General features: G+C 48.9%; 1 protein-coding gene across 1 annotated transcript; it reads right to left on the bottom strand.

Annotated features, from left to right (window-relative positions):
• Positions 1-5,661: 5,661 nt before the first annotated feature.
• LOC115651337 (serine protease 27-like) lies at positions 5,662-12,676 on the bottom strand. Its single transcript, XM_030562270.1, has 5 exons — positions 12,619-12,676; positions 9,466-9,633; positions 8,985-9,272; positions 6,559-6,728; positions 5,662-6,039 (listed from the first exon to the last, which is right to left on the bottom strand). Exons 1-5 carry the CDS (start codon positions 12,674-12,676, stop codon positions 5,761-5,763), a joined length of 963 nt encoding a protein of 320 aa, XP_030418130.1. The 3' UTR covers positions 5,662-5,760.
• Between the last annotated feature and the right edge of the window lie 616 nt (positions 12,677-13,292).

The raw sequence follows: 13,292 nt of genomic DNA, 5'->3' as shown, positions 1-13,292 counted from the left end.
TTAGTTTGAAATGCAAAACATTTTGATACAACTTCTTTCTTATGCTTCTCTTTCTAGCTCTGGCATGACCTTGCTGTATGACCAAAGAGAGGTCACTTCTTATCTCTTTCCCTTGGTATCATGGGGGATGGAGAAAATTCTCTCAGCCCTAGCAGGAGAGAGATTTGAGTAAGTCAGGCATGTTAGGGCCCTCATGCTCTAAAGGACAATGGGCAATTGTTGTTTGGGGCAAGAATCCCGACGGATTTGTTAGTTGTCCCCCAACCAAAGCCAATAACACATCTCTGTATGTTCAATTATGAGTTAGACGTTCTCAGCATCCCTCTGTCTCCCGCAGCCCTCAGGTGTTCCTTGGATTAGAGAGGCTTGGATGCTAAGAGAACTAGAATTAGTTTACTGGCTTCCTGGGTATTACTAACCCATGAGGGTCTCAGTCTGGCCGCCAAGGCCCACACTCCCAGACACTAAAGATCAGGATGGGTTGATTTCACTCAAATTTTTTTGTATTTACATTTTTGAATTATTTTCCTAATAAAAGATTGATTCTTATGAAATCTTAGAGCTGGCAGATGACAGAACAAGGAGAAATGCTCTCAAGTTGCAGTGTGGAAGGCTTGGATATTACGAAAAACTTTTCCACTAGGATGGTGGTGATGCCTTTCAGTCTGCTAGGATAGAGTCCCCTCTCTTGTATCTCTATCTAGAGCCTATATTTTTTCTTACCTTCTACACAGATGACAATGTCTTTGAAAAAAATCCACACGGGAATGACAAACACAGGCACTGAATCTCCTGCACACCAATGTCTCCTGGTTCTCAGTGAGAGACCATGAGATGGAGGCTTACTGCAGCAAGGCTACAGGGCTCTCCGAGGTTCCCCCTTTCCCGCATCCCTGTCCTACCTGGCTGTTGTCAAGGGAGCTCTGTGAGGTCACAGCCGCCTCATCATCTTTACCCAATAGGCTGAGTTCCTGCCAAGGGCCTTTGTGAAGTCACTGCCGCACCCACCTTTCCCTGGCAGGCCTGAAGTCTGCCCCTGGCCAGCCCAGCTGGATGTTTGAGCTGCACCCCAGATCACCCCACTTGCTCATTATTGATTCTGGGGAGCAAGCAGGATACCCAGTAAAACAGCAGAGTCTGTTCTGCACCCCACACTGAGCTTTTCATAGAGGTTATGAAACAATTCAGTCTCCTAATCTGGCCTCTATTTCACAAGCTATGAAATTTCACACACTCTGCACCATATTAAGCCCAATAGCTCGTAAGTCACTAAAAGGCACCTTCCAGAATAACAGGCAGTTGTGACGTGAAGACACCAGGAAACAGAGACTCCACCTCTCCACTGGGTAATTTGTTCCAGTGGCTAGTCTCTCTCACTGTCAGAAATGTGTGCCTACGTCTCATTTGAATTTCTCTGGCTTCAGCTGGTAGCTGTTAGTTCTTGTTGTGCCTTTTTTGGCAAGATCGAATTAGCCCTGCCCCGTGAAATCTGATCTCCCCGTCCTGCTGGGACCCCCCCCAGCCAGGAGAACCCAGCAGGGGCCTGCTAACTGTTTCTCTGCCCGGCTTGGGACAGGACTTCCTCTCCATGGGGATATCAGATGCACCTGCAGAGGCAATGCAGAAGTGAATGCTCTCTGCATTGGCCCAACGTTAGGCTCAGGGCTTTGGCCTTGGCAGCTTCTGCTCCAGTCACGTCTCTGGGTGTCCGGACTCAGAGCTTCTGGCCCCCCGTGGGGTCAGTCAGTGCTGGGGCAACGGGCTCAGGACTTTCATGCCCCTCCCCACTCCTGCCGGCGCTCTGGGTGCCTGGGCTCGGGGCTTCTGCCTGGCATCTGCAGCGAGAGCTCGGGGCTTCCCTTGCCGTTCCTTCTGAGGCTCAGGGGTCCATTTCTCTGGATGCCCTGAAAATGGTAGGAGCCGAGGTGCTCCCAAGTAGTCGGTAGGAGCTGAGGTGCTGACAACAGCAGGGCCCCACCTGCACATCTGGGAACCTCCTCTGGCTTCAGAAAGGTTGCTGGCTGCTGCCTTTGGAGCCCAGGTCTGAAGACAGCACAGAAGTGAGGATGACAATGCTGTGACCCCCCCACAACAACCTCTGAACTCCCCCGTTCTCCCCATTTGGTCGGGACCCCCATGGTTACAATACCAGGAAATGTCAGGTGGAAACATCGAAATGGTGACGTTGGTCAATTTCAAGGCCAGAGGGTTTGTAAACTAGTCAAAGTGAGCCCGGAATGTGGTAGGGACCTGGCTGTTATGGAGGCCGGAGCAGCTTTGCACTCCCCGTTCTCCTGAAAGGCCATGGAGAATTCCTGCTGCCTGAGAAACTTCCCAGAATAAGCTACCAGGACTGGGGGAAAATGAAGGGAACCAACCAAAGCCTGAGCTAGGATGGAGAGCATTGATCCAAGCCGTGTTTGAACCCCTCCACCCCCACCTGCCTGCCTGCAGAGAAACAGCCAGAGGGGCACTGATTTCTTGTTGTGAACTTGCCACAGACCGTGGGCTTCATCACAAGCCGTACAGCCCATACTCTGAACTCTTGGATAAACAGCAAAGCTGGCTTTTCCGAAATCTTTCCCCCTAGTGCTCTGCATCCATCTGGGATTGTGCCCAGCAGAGGCTGGTGGAGGGGAGGGGAAGGAAGAGGAGGCCGTGCAAATGTTGTGGCATCTGCACTACCCCCCAGACACACACACAGCAATGCAGGGCGTAATATCCAGGACAGTAAATTATTTGGCCATAACCTACCAAATCCTCAGCATTGAAAGGACAATTTCTCTAGAAAACAACGGGAGGGAGGGGTTAGAGAGTTGCAGTAACCACCTGGTCTTCCAGTCTCTGGCCAGGCACAACTTTCCAGAGTTTTCACTGCTGTCGTCTCCAAACTGGTCCTCCTGATCTAATGTGAGGTCACATCCTGGCCTTTAGGGACATTGGCAGGATCTTCCCTGTTCCCAGCTGCAGCATCACCCTCGTTATCCTGCCTGATAAGGATCCCGTCAGGGCTCAGCTAAATGGCACGTGGCATGACAGGCTCTTTGCTGAGCACCCTTGACAGCTCCCAGTTGAGATCTGAATCAGATGGGCACGTGCAGGTGCATTTCCTGACTTTTTACTGGACTCCTGGACCCTCTCATGCTGCTGCTTCAACTGTTCCTTCTCGCTCAGCGCTGAGCAGCAGAATGCTCCTTGCCCTTTGGCTGTGTGACATCCAGACGTCCAGTCCTACTGCTCTGAAAGAAACAGTCTTCACAGCTCTAATCCTGGCAGATATTGATTAAAATCTTGCCGTGCTCCACTAAGTGTATTTGTGATTGGACACGTGCCTCTTGCTAGGGGGGATTTTCAGATACATGAACTGCATGAAACAGAGGGAAAGACAAAGAGGAGCATCCACATGTCTAAGAACTTCAACAATATTTGAAGACCATATATTGGTGTCTAACTACCTCCTGCTGCCGGGAGACGCAACTGGTATTTTAATAACACACACACCCTGCCTGTGCCTGACCTAAGATTCAGCACCCTGAGGAGGGATAACTCAATGGTTTGAGCCTTGGCCTGTTAAATTTAGGGTTGTGAGCTCACTCCTTGAGGAAGCCATCTAGGGAACTGGTGTAAAATTCTGTCTGGGGATGGGTCCTGTTTTGAGCAGTGGGTTGGACTAGATACCTCCTGAGGTCCCTTCCAACCCTAATATTCTATTAATTCTGTCCTCTTGTGTTGGCAGAACAAATAAACCCCACCTCCAGTTACCCATTACATAATCCATTTGAGTTCAAGAAAGAGAGATCTCTCTCTTGCAACACATTTTAACATTACAGGGCAAAGACTAAGGTGAGTGGTCTATTTTTCTTTCAGTTCTAATACCTGAGTTTTTTCCACCTTCTGGAACTTCTCCGTTTCCTGTTCACTTCACACCCTTGGAGAGTTTTCACAGTTATAGCTGGACCTACACACAGCTGCGAAAGTCAGCCCTTTCCTCATTCTTCCTGTCCTGCCAAGCACCTGGGTGTTTGTGTGTGTTGTTTCTTGTGCAATAAAAGCAAACTTTTAGAATGCTAAAATATCTTGATTTTTTTTCCTACAAGGTGAGGTTGAAGGCACTGCCAATACATGCACAGGCATTTTAATCACTTTATTACAGGAATATAAGGCCCCCAATGCCACTATTTCCCCCTAAGAAAACTACAGGTAATATGACATTGAAGCAACTCAGACAGAGATATACGTTACTTTAGGGTCATTGTCAAAGTGCTGCCTCAAAGCCGACCTGATTCGAGCAGCTTCCCCTCGGACTTCTCGGACAGCCCTGGTATCTGGCTGCTCAAAATCAGCAGCCAAGCGGTGTCCCTCAGCACTCCACCCCTGGCTATGACCATAGGAATATTATCCTCAGCGAGGTCCAACCTGCCATAAAGGCATCTCCAGCATGTTTCATGAACTCAAAAGCTATGGTCTACCCTGCGCACCTGCTTTGTGAATGCTGAAAGCAATCTAAAGTTGCTCCTATCCATATCACACAGAATTCTGGGTGCCTATGAGTCTTCCCAGTTAGGAACTTCATGGTTAACTGCACTGCCATCCGTGATGTCTTCATGAGAGTTAACGTAGCATAGGAGACCAGTGCAGAATCCATCCCTTCTCACAGACATGCACAGCAAAGAAGGGCTGTTGAAGAAAGCCGGAAGCCCATGGCCTGCTTGGACAGAAAGCAATGCATCACAGGACATTTAGCCTTGTCCCGAGATGAATAGTGATCACTCTGTCATCCAACAACACCTAGGGACAGAAGGACTGTGGGATAGGTACCCACAGTGCATTGTTCACACTGTTGATGATGGTGCCCCTGCTGTGGACATAATCTGCCAGGGAGGGAGCCCATGTGAACATGAAATTGCAATTTTTATTATGTCGACTTTTGGGTGTCAACATCATTTTTGTTGACAGAAATTGGTAGTGTAGACTTGGCCTTAGATGTTCACAGCAGTCATCCTGGCTGGGGATTCAGTGAAGAACGAACGTTGATTATGTCACTCTCCTGCCTTAAATAGGTTTTATTTATGGTGGGAATCCTTTGTCTTCCAGTGTGGGTGTCCCTCTCCAGGGGAAAAATACTGGTATTATAACATGGAGTCCAGTACCACTAGACACGATCACATGACCCTGCAGCGTCAAAGCAGCCATGACTCAAAGGCCATCTGTAGCATCCCAGGAAGGTGGGAGATTAGCATCTTCAAAGACCTATCATTCTCCCTAAAGGTCCTTTGACTTGTTTCCAGCTAGCCAGCCAGGCTGATTGCATTCTGTCTGGCGGGCATTCCCCAGGTGCAAATACTTTCATAGTACATACGTATTAGTCAATATTCCTAAGTCCAGATACAGAAATGACACACGCATACAAATAGAATAATCATATTCACAAAATCATAACCTTTCCAATGACATCTCATAGGCTTTATCTTGCACAAAGCATATACTAGCTATGCTATAATCACATTATAACAATATTTCTATGAAGAATATGGGGTGTGGTGTTACACCCCTCACATATGTACAACACACATAAATATTAATGATCAGAAAGCTTTTCGTTTTCAGAAGATACCTCACGAGGCATATTTTGCACAAAGATTGTTATAATACTGTGTGGGGTGTGAATACCGGGTGTCTAGTGTCACAGGTGACACAGTCTATCTGCACCAAGAGTGAGGAAAGGTAGGTGTGAGATAAGGACCCAGTCTGGTGGGGTGGTCAGAGGGTCAGCTGCAGAAGCACGGTGAGGAGAAGGACTCTGGAGATGATGGAAGAGGGATGGGCACTGTTTGAAGGGAAGTTCACCACTTTGAAAGTCACACCAGGCACGTTCTCTTGGATCCAGTCATTGTGGGCGTTCGGGCGGTTGTAGACCCCAGGGTAACCAGGGAGAATAATGTCTACTTCGTTCACTTTTCCTGTCAGTGTCCAGCTCACAATCCCAGCAAGGTACCAGGTCCCATTCTGTTTGCACACCAGAGGTCCCCCGGAGTCACCCTAGAGACAGGGAAAGAAATGGGACTTGATGGGGAGGGGGTCCAGTCTGCATCATCCACAAGGGCAGTGGTGGGTTCTCCATCTTTTGATGGATTCACAATCCCACTGGCTGCCTTTCTGGGAGATGTTTTATCCAGGCACAAGTCTCGGGTTCCGGAAAAGAGGTAACTGGGTACAGTTGTGGGCTGGGTTATACAATAGGTCTGATTGAATGGGCTGATGGACCCTGATGACTTTATACTCTATGGTGCATCCTCATGCCAAGAAGTGCCTTGTCTAAACACCAGGGAATGAACTCAAAGCTCTGCCTCTCCGGTCCAGGCCCACTGTTTGGTGGGTGTCCCCGACCCACAACACCAAGCCAACAGGGATCATAGGCCAGGAAAAGCAAGGTCTGTAGGATCAGTCGGGGTCTGTGCAGCACGCAGCACAAAAGGGGCCCTGATCTTTGTTGGGGTCTGTGTATTGCCCCATACAAAGCGGGGGTGAGGTATCCCAATCTCAGTCACAGAATCTCACTGGGGCGGTCCCTTTATAGTCTTCCATGTGCCCGGCACACATCATGTCCTCTTTGATGGGGTTGTCACTCACAGCCTTTTGTAATGCTTCCCAGAAGCGATCGTTGCAGATTGTGGTGTCTATGGTGAGCACCTCCAGCTCCTGCAGTGTCTCCGCTAGGGAAGAATTCACTGAAACGAAAGGCCCGGGGGCAGGGTGTCTCCCACGGCATGAGTGGAAGTCACATAAAAGGCTGTCACATTAAGGGTCTAGAAGAAGTTCCCAGCTCTAGAAGTTGAGTGGGGTCCAGTGGGTTAGAGTGGAGTGGTGAGAGCTGGGGGCTGGGAACCAGGTCTCCTGGGTTTTCTCCCTGGCTCTGGGAAGAGAGTGGGATTAAATGGGTGCAGTTGACAAGTTTAACCCGTGCTAAAGGCAACAATCCAGATTTTCAAAGGTATTTTATGCGTAGCTCACTCAGCTTTGCTGCCCCAAAGTCATGTAGGAGCCCTAATCATCTTGCAGACACTTGGGGTCAGATTGTCAAGGGCACACTGACATCTCCTGAATAGCCTTTAAGTGCTCAAATCCCTTTGACACTCTGGCCTATAGATACATGTGAAAATTCTGCCCTTTGTCAACCCACCAGTTTGCCCTGGTTTGGGTCAGTGGGTTTAAATCTCTGAGTGGATGCTGCTGATTTCCAGGCCAGGTCTACACACATGGCCCTGAGGATAGAACTAGGTGTGTGATTTGATGCTGCTTGGCACCACCTGGCGGGCCGACTCTGACACTGTTTTCTATTGATCCTGGGCCAGCCTCAGTAAATATCCAGGTGCCAACTAAGCCAAGAGGAGTGGTTTGAAACCCATATTGGGGTGTGCACTTGTAGCCTCCCATTCATTGGGCCAGGAATTAAATCCCCCATAATATAATTTAATTTTGACAGACAAAATTTTTATTAATTGTTAAGGACTTTTTTTAGATTTTCATCAATTTACATTTTCACAGTTATGCAAAATTATGGGTTTTAAGCTTTTTTTTCTCTCCATTTTTATTGATTTAACTCTTCACGGTTGTGGAAGATTATGCCGGGGTCAGGCAACAGTATTTAAATGGCAACAGAGGTTGAGATTCAAAAAAAATCAAAGCTGTATCCCCATGAAAATGCAAATCGTCAATATCCTAAGTAACTATCCTTAAATCAAACTCAAATAGAATTTTTCTTCCTTTGCCTGTCAGTAAATTTTGATTATTACCAATGGAAATATTTTTGGTCAGTTTATGTATGTACGGTGAAATCAACACTGACTGGCAAAACACAAATCCTGTGTATAACGGTGCCTGTTTAACTGTGCAGCTGTATAACTTTACAACCATATTAATTGTAGCTGTGCAACCATACCTGTATAACTATATAACTGTGTGACGGTACAGCTGTGGCTGTTTAACCATAAGAATGGCCTTACCGGGTCAGACCAATGTTCATCTAGCCCAGTATCCTGTCTTCTCACAGTGGCCAGTGCCACTCAGAAGGAATGAACAAGTGATCTATCCCCGTCATCCAGTCCCAGCTGCTGGGGTCGTGTCCCTGGCCATCTTGGCTAATAACTACTGATGGATTTATCCTCTGTGAACTTACCTAATTCTTTCTGCAACACAGTTATAATTTTCACCTGCACAACATGCGCTGGCAAGGAGTTCCACGGGTTGACTGTGCGCTGTGTGAAGAACTACTTCCTTTTGGTTTTTTTTAAACCTGCTGCCTATTAACTTAATCGGGTGATCCCTGGTTCTTGTGTCACGTGAAGGGGTAAATAGCATTTCCCTACATGCTTTCTCCACAGACCTTGTGATGGGGTGTGCACCTCACACTTGACCTGCAAGAGCTGGGGGTGGCCAGATGGGTCCAAGCTACTAATTAAGTTGGAAGCCAGCGAGTTAATTGATGAGGAACAGACCCACTTGGACATGAAAAGGTGGGGGCAGCTGCTGGGAAGGGCAGTGACTTCCTGGAAAGGGCGGGAGAGACTCAGGGACCTGGCCATAGGGCAAAGCCATGGACTGGACGCTATGGACTGGAAGCAGCAGCACCAAGAGAGGTCACATAAGGTGAGACGATGAGGGCAGAGACTGCAGAGCAGGGAGTAGCTGAACGACTGAGCTAATTCCCAGAGAGATCAGCAGGAGGCATCACAAGCAGAGAAGGAACCACAACACAGATCTCCATCATAACTGCACCATATACCTGTAATTGTGAACTGTACAACCATAAAACTGTGGCTGTATAACCATATAGCTGTAATGGTGACTGTTTAACTATGTAACCCTGTAACTCGCAGTCCATCTGTGTACATACAAGGCTGCAGTCATCTAGGTCATAACCTTCTTTTGGTGCTGGGACCTTTTCATACCCTTCCCCATCTCTAAGAGGTACAAGTCTCACTCACTTTGTGGGGAAATATTCCCCCAGCCTGTCACCCAGCAGGGCTTCCCATCAGGCACACGGACGGAAGCATCAAGGAGACACACGGGGCTGATGGAGGCCGTGAATGCCACTGGATTCTCCAGCTCCACCAGGGCGATGTCGGCAAGGAAAGTGCTCCTGTCGTAATTGGGATGGAGGATGATCCGCTTCACCGATGAGAACATCTGGGTGTGGGTCTGACTGAAAATCCGTTTTTCACCCAGCTGCACTCGATAGGCTGAATTGACTACAGGGCTGAATGCAAGAAAATCTGATTAGGGAAAAGCTGCCCAGCAATGCGTCAGAGGGACAAGTCGCCTGGTGCTGAGATACAGCTGGCTCTGGGGTTGAGCGGCTGGGGAACAACCACACTGAAATGCTGCACAACAGGAAGCCAGTGGAGAAGGAGAGGGAGTCGTTCCAGAGCAGCCGCAGTCACTGTCTCTGCCCTGCCTGGGGTACTCACTGAGCAAAGCAATGAGCTGCTGACACCACCCAGCTCTCGGAGATGAGTGAACCGCCGCAGATGTGATGGCCATTCTTCTGCACGCTGACCTGCCAGCGCCAGGCCCTGCCCTTGGCAGCTTGACCATTCAAGATGTGCCCTGAGATGCGCGATTGCTTGCCACAGCCTGGGAAGAAAAGAGGAAACTACATTATCCGTGGGCAAGGGAGCTAAAGTGGGGAGAGTGAAATAATTATTAGCATGCCCTGACGATAAGAGAGCAACTTGTTCCCCTCTTAAATCCAGAGAAATAACTCAGGAGTCCAAGATCCCAGCACACCCTCGCTCTAACCTACCAGACCCCAGTCCCCTTCCCAGAGCTAGGAGAGAACACAGGAGTCCTGGCTCCCAGCCACATTCTGTTTCCACATCTCCAGGGCAGGGAACACTGGTGTTTTGCTGTGGGCACCTTACCTGTCTCCTACGAGCACTGTGACACTTTTCGGGGTGATCCACAGTGTCCCGGTTGCACCACTACCCCCTTCTCTCCCAGTCACCAGCTGCTGGCATCCCAGGCACTCTGTGAGCCCTGCTCTATCCCTCTGCAGGCAGCAATTTACACACTCAACTCAGTTACACTCCAGTGCCCAGTCCCCCATCTTCTGTGCACCCGCAATGCACAGCGATCCGCTGCCTCTGTGGAAACAGCACACACACACACACACACCCGCTCGCTGCTTTCCCCTCACAAACCTCTCATTAACCACTGGCAGTCAGATATTGTGACAGAATATACTCCTGGATCCGCTATTGTAATAATCTCTGCACAGGGTTTGTCCTGCGCGGTATCATTTGAAAACTCACAATTTGCTGGTCAGTATTGTCCTGGTAAAATGTGTGTGGCCACTTTGCATGCGAAGGTATAAGATTCCCCTCTATGATATTACTAAAACACGTTCCAGGTTGGGAGAGTGGCCAAATCAGCTCCTCAGAGACAAAGGGCAAGCAGACGCCTCATCCAGATCTAAGCAAGGCCAATGGGCGGTTGCCTGGTAAGTGGTCACTCTTTGGCAGGAAAAAGGGACAGGAGAAAAATCTATATCTTAGCAAAGAAACAGCCTGGACTTGCCATCTACACAGACAGCCGGTCGCCCTTCTCCCAACTGGAACGGCGTCTCAGAAGGGGGTAGGACTATAAAAAGAAGTGGCAGACACCACCAGTTACCCCTCCTTTCCCTCCTCTTTCTGTCCATTTAATCACTGCACGAGAAGGGACAATGGAAAAAGCCATTAAAGAGAGGAAGAGGTCCTAGCCAAAATAATTTGGCCAGTTAGGCTGTTGAGAGCATGTGGTGAGAAAAGCTTTTCTTCAAATTTAACGTGGTCTGCTAACGTAGGCATTAGTTGTGTTTTACCTTTATTTTTCTTGTAAGTACTTCAGACTTTTATGCCTCTTTACTTGTACTCATTTAAAATCTCTCTTTGTAGGTAATAAACTTGTTTTTTTTTGTTTTATCTAATCCACGATGTGTACGCCCTGGTCTACACTGGGGGGGGGGAAGTCGATCTAAATTAAATGACTTCAGCTATGTGTAGCTGAAGTCAACGTACTAAGATTGACTCACTGTGGTGTCTTCGCCACTATGAGTCAACTGCGGACCGCTCCCCGTCGACTCTGCCTCCACCTCTCACGGCGCAGAAGCACAGGAGTCAACGGGAGAGTGCTCAGGGGTCGATTTATCATGTCTACACTAGATGTGACAAATCAATCCCCGCTGGATCGATCGCTGCCCGCCGATCCAGCGAGTAGCGAAGACATACCCTAAGCTGAAATGTCTGGGTAACTCCATTTGGGGTAACAAGTTGTGTGTGTATGAGCTGGGATCCCCTTGTGTCTCTGGAGAGCCTCCTACAGAGGGTGCATGTGCCGGTGCTCTCTCTGCTACGCTGCTCGCAGTAACCCCTGGCTGGCAGTTAACCATCATAGGCAGGTTTTTCAGTGGCTCAGCCCTCCGGCCGAGTCACTCACAGCCCGTGTGTGAAACAAACACAAAACAGACCCCTTCCAGGGTACAAAGTGTAATAGAGTCTATCACAGGACCCTCCACTGGTCTCTGACCCTCAGCCCTGTCTCTGGGCTCAGTTCTAGACCAATAGGGCCTAGCACAGGACCCTCACTGGTGTCAGCTTGCAGCCCTGTCCCGAGGGTCACTGTCTATAGTTCAGCCCCTTTCTGAAGGTTAAAAAGTCCCACAATTATTGACCCTCTTCCAGATCTACAGCCCCCTCTCATATTTCAACACTAACCCTAATCTCCAGGATAAACTTTGTTATAACCCCAACGATAACCTTCACCCAACCATACCCTTAACCCTAACCCAACGGTAACCTTCACCTAACAGTACGCTTAACCCCAACCCAACGATAACCTTCACCCAACGATACCCTTAACCCTAATCCAACGATAACCTTCACCCACTGATACCCTGAACCCTAACCCAACGATAACTTTCACTCACTGATACCCTTAACCCTAACCCAATGATAATCTTAATCCTAAAATAACCTTAACACTTGTCTCAATACGAATGATCCCACCTTGTCCCCCTGCTCTAGCTCATGAGACCCTACTTCATTTGCACAGCCAGGATAGAACCCAGGAGTCCTGGCTCCCAACCTAATTCTCATTCCAAAGGACCTGGGCAGGTAAGGCTGGCATTTTGCCATGGTTGCCTTACCTACCTGATTCTGACTTGCTGGAGCACCTATGAGGCAAACAAAGAGAAAAGAAATATATTACTGTGTGCCTGTTGGGGAGGGAGGTTATACAGTCATTCCTGGTGTCTGACACGATGTGTCTGAGGGAATGGGTGCCAATAGATTCACCCACTGTTCTGAGGCTCCACCCACTCTCCCAAAACAACCCTGCTATCCACAGCAACAACTTAAAGTCTTAATTGTGTCACTACTCAACTCACCATCTGTGGGTTCCAGAGTTAACAATCCCCTCTGATCTGAATGCGGTGGCTCAGGAGTGAATGCAGAACAATGGGCTAGATATGAAGGTTGAAGTGGTTGGATGTTCTTGTTATTCACTAGCCCAATTCCCTTTCCCCCAAGCCAGTATCTCTCTCATCTTCCCATCTCCCATCTCCACTCCATCCACACTCACCCTGCACCAGGCTCGTTGCCAGCAATGCCGTGGCCAGGAGGGAGCAGAGATGCCCCATGATCCATCCTCTCCTGGTCCTGTCTTGGCCAAACCCAGCTGGCTCCATCGCTCCGACCAAAGCCCGGCTGGAGAATGAATGGGCCAGGGTGGGTTTTTATAGACAAGGCTCCTGCCTCCGCCCTCCCCAGATCTGGAAAGAACAGGTGTGACCCATCCCCTCATAAGCCACTCAAGGAAGCAAGTGCTGCTAAATTCTGCACGCAAACAGGGTGCGACCTGCTCTGACTGGAATTCTCATTCTGCTCTGACTGGAATTGCTCCTGGAAAACCAACAAAAAAGTGCATTGGTCAAGGTTACAGTGGGGACGCCCATTTTGATTTTAACTTCCCTGTTTTGTTAGCAACTGACTGTGCCGATAACAGCTGGCCAAGGACAGTGCCCTGGAAGAGCGAAGGTTGTAATGGGGGTAAGCTTAGCATGGAGGTGTCAGGATTCCTTCCCCACTCTGAACTTTACGGTTCAGATGTGAGGACCCGCATGAAAGACCCCTAAGCTTATTTACCAGCTTAGGTTAACGGTAAGCTTCCCCCACCAAGCGTGTTCCAAATCTTAGGAGAGAGCCACTTGGAACTCTGCCTTCCCCCAAATATTTCCCAAGTCCCTAACCCCCCAT

The sequence above is a fragment of the Gopherus evgoodei genome, chromosome 4, assembly GCF_007399415.2.
Source record: "Gopherus evgoodei ecotype Sinaloan lineage chromosome 4, rGopEvg1_v1.p, whole genome shotgun sequence".
Taxonomy (NCBI): Eukaryota; Metazoa; Chordata; order Testudines; family Testudinidae; genus Gopherus; species Gopherus evgoodei.
The sequence above is the reverse complement of the archived record's forward strand: the minus strand, read 5'-3'. Positions and strand labels throughout refer to the sequence as shown.

Bases quoted from the DNA above. Each gene is read 5' to 3' on its own strand.
- LOC115651337 (XM_030562270.1), bottom strand. From the start codon at position 12,676: ATGGGGCATCTCTGCTCCCTCCTGGCCACGGCATTGCTGGCAACGAGC. The intron at 9,273-9,465 runs GAGTACCCCAGG...TTCCCTAATCAG, and splicing joins AGCTCATTGCTTTGCTCAGT to ATTTTCTTGCATTCAGCCCT. The intron at 6,729-8,984 runs GTGAGTGAGACT...CTTTCGTTTCAG, and splicing joins GGGGAATATTTCCCCACAAA to TGAATTCTTCCCTAGCGGAG.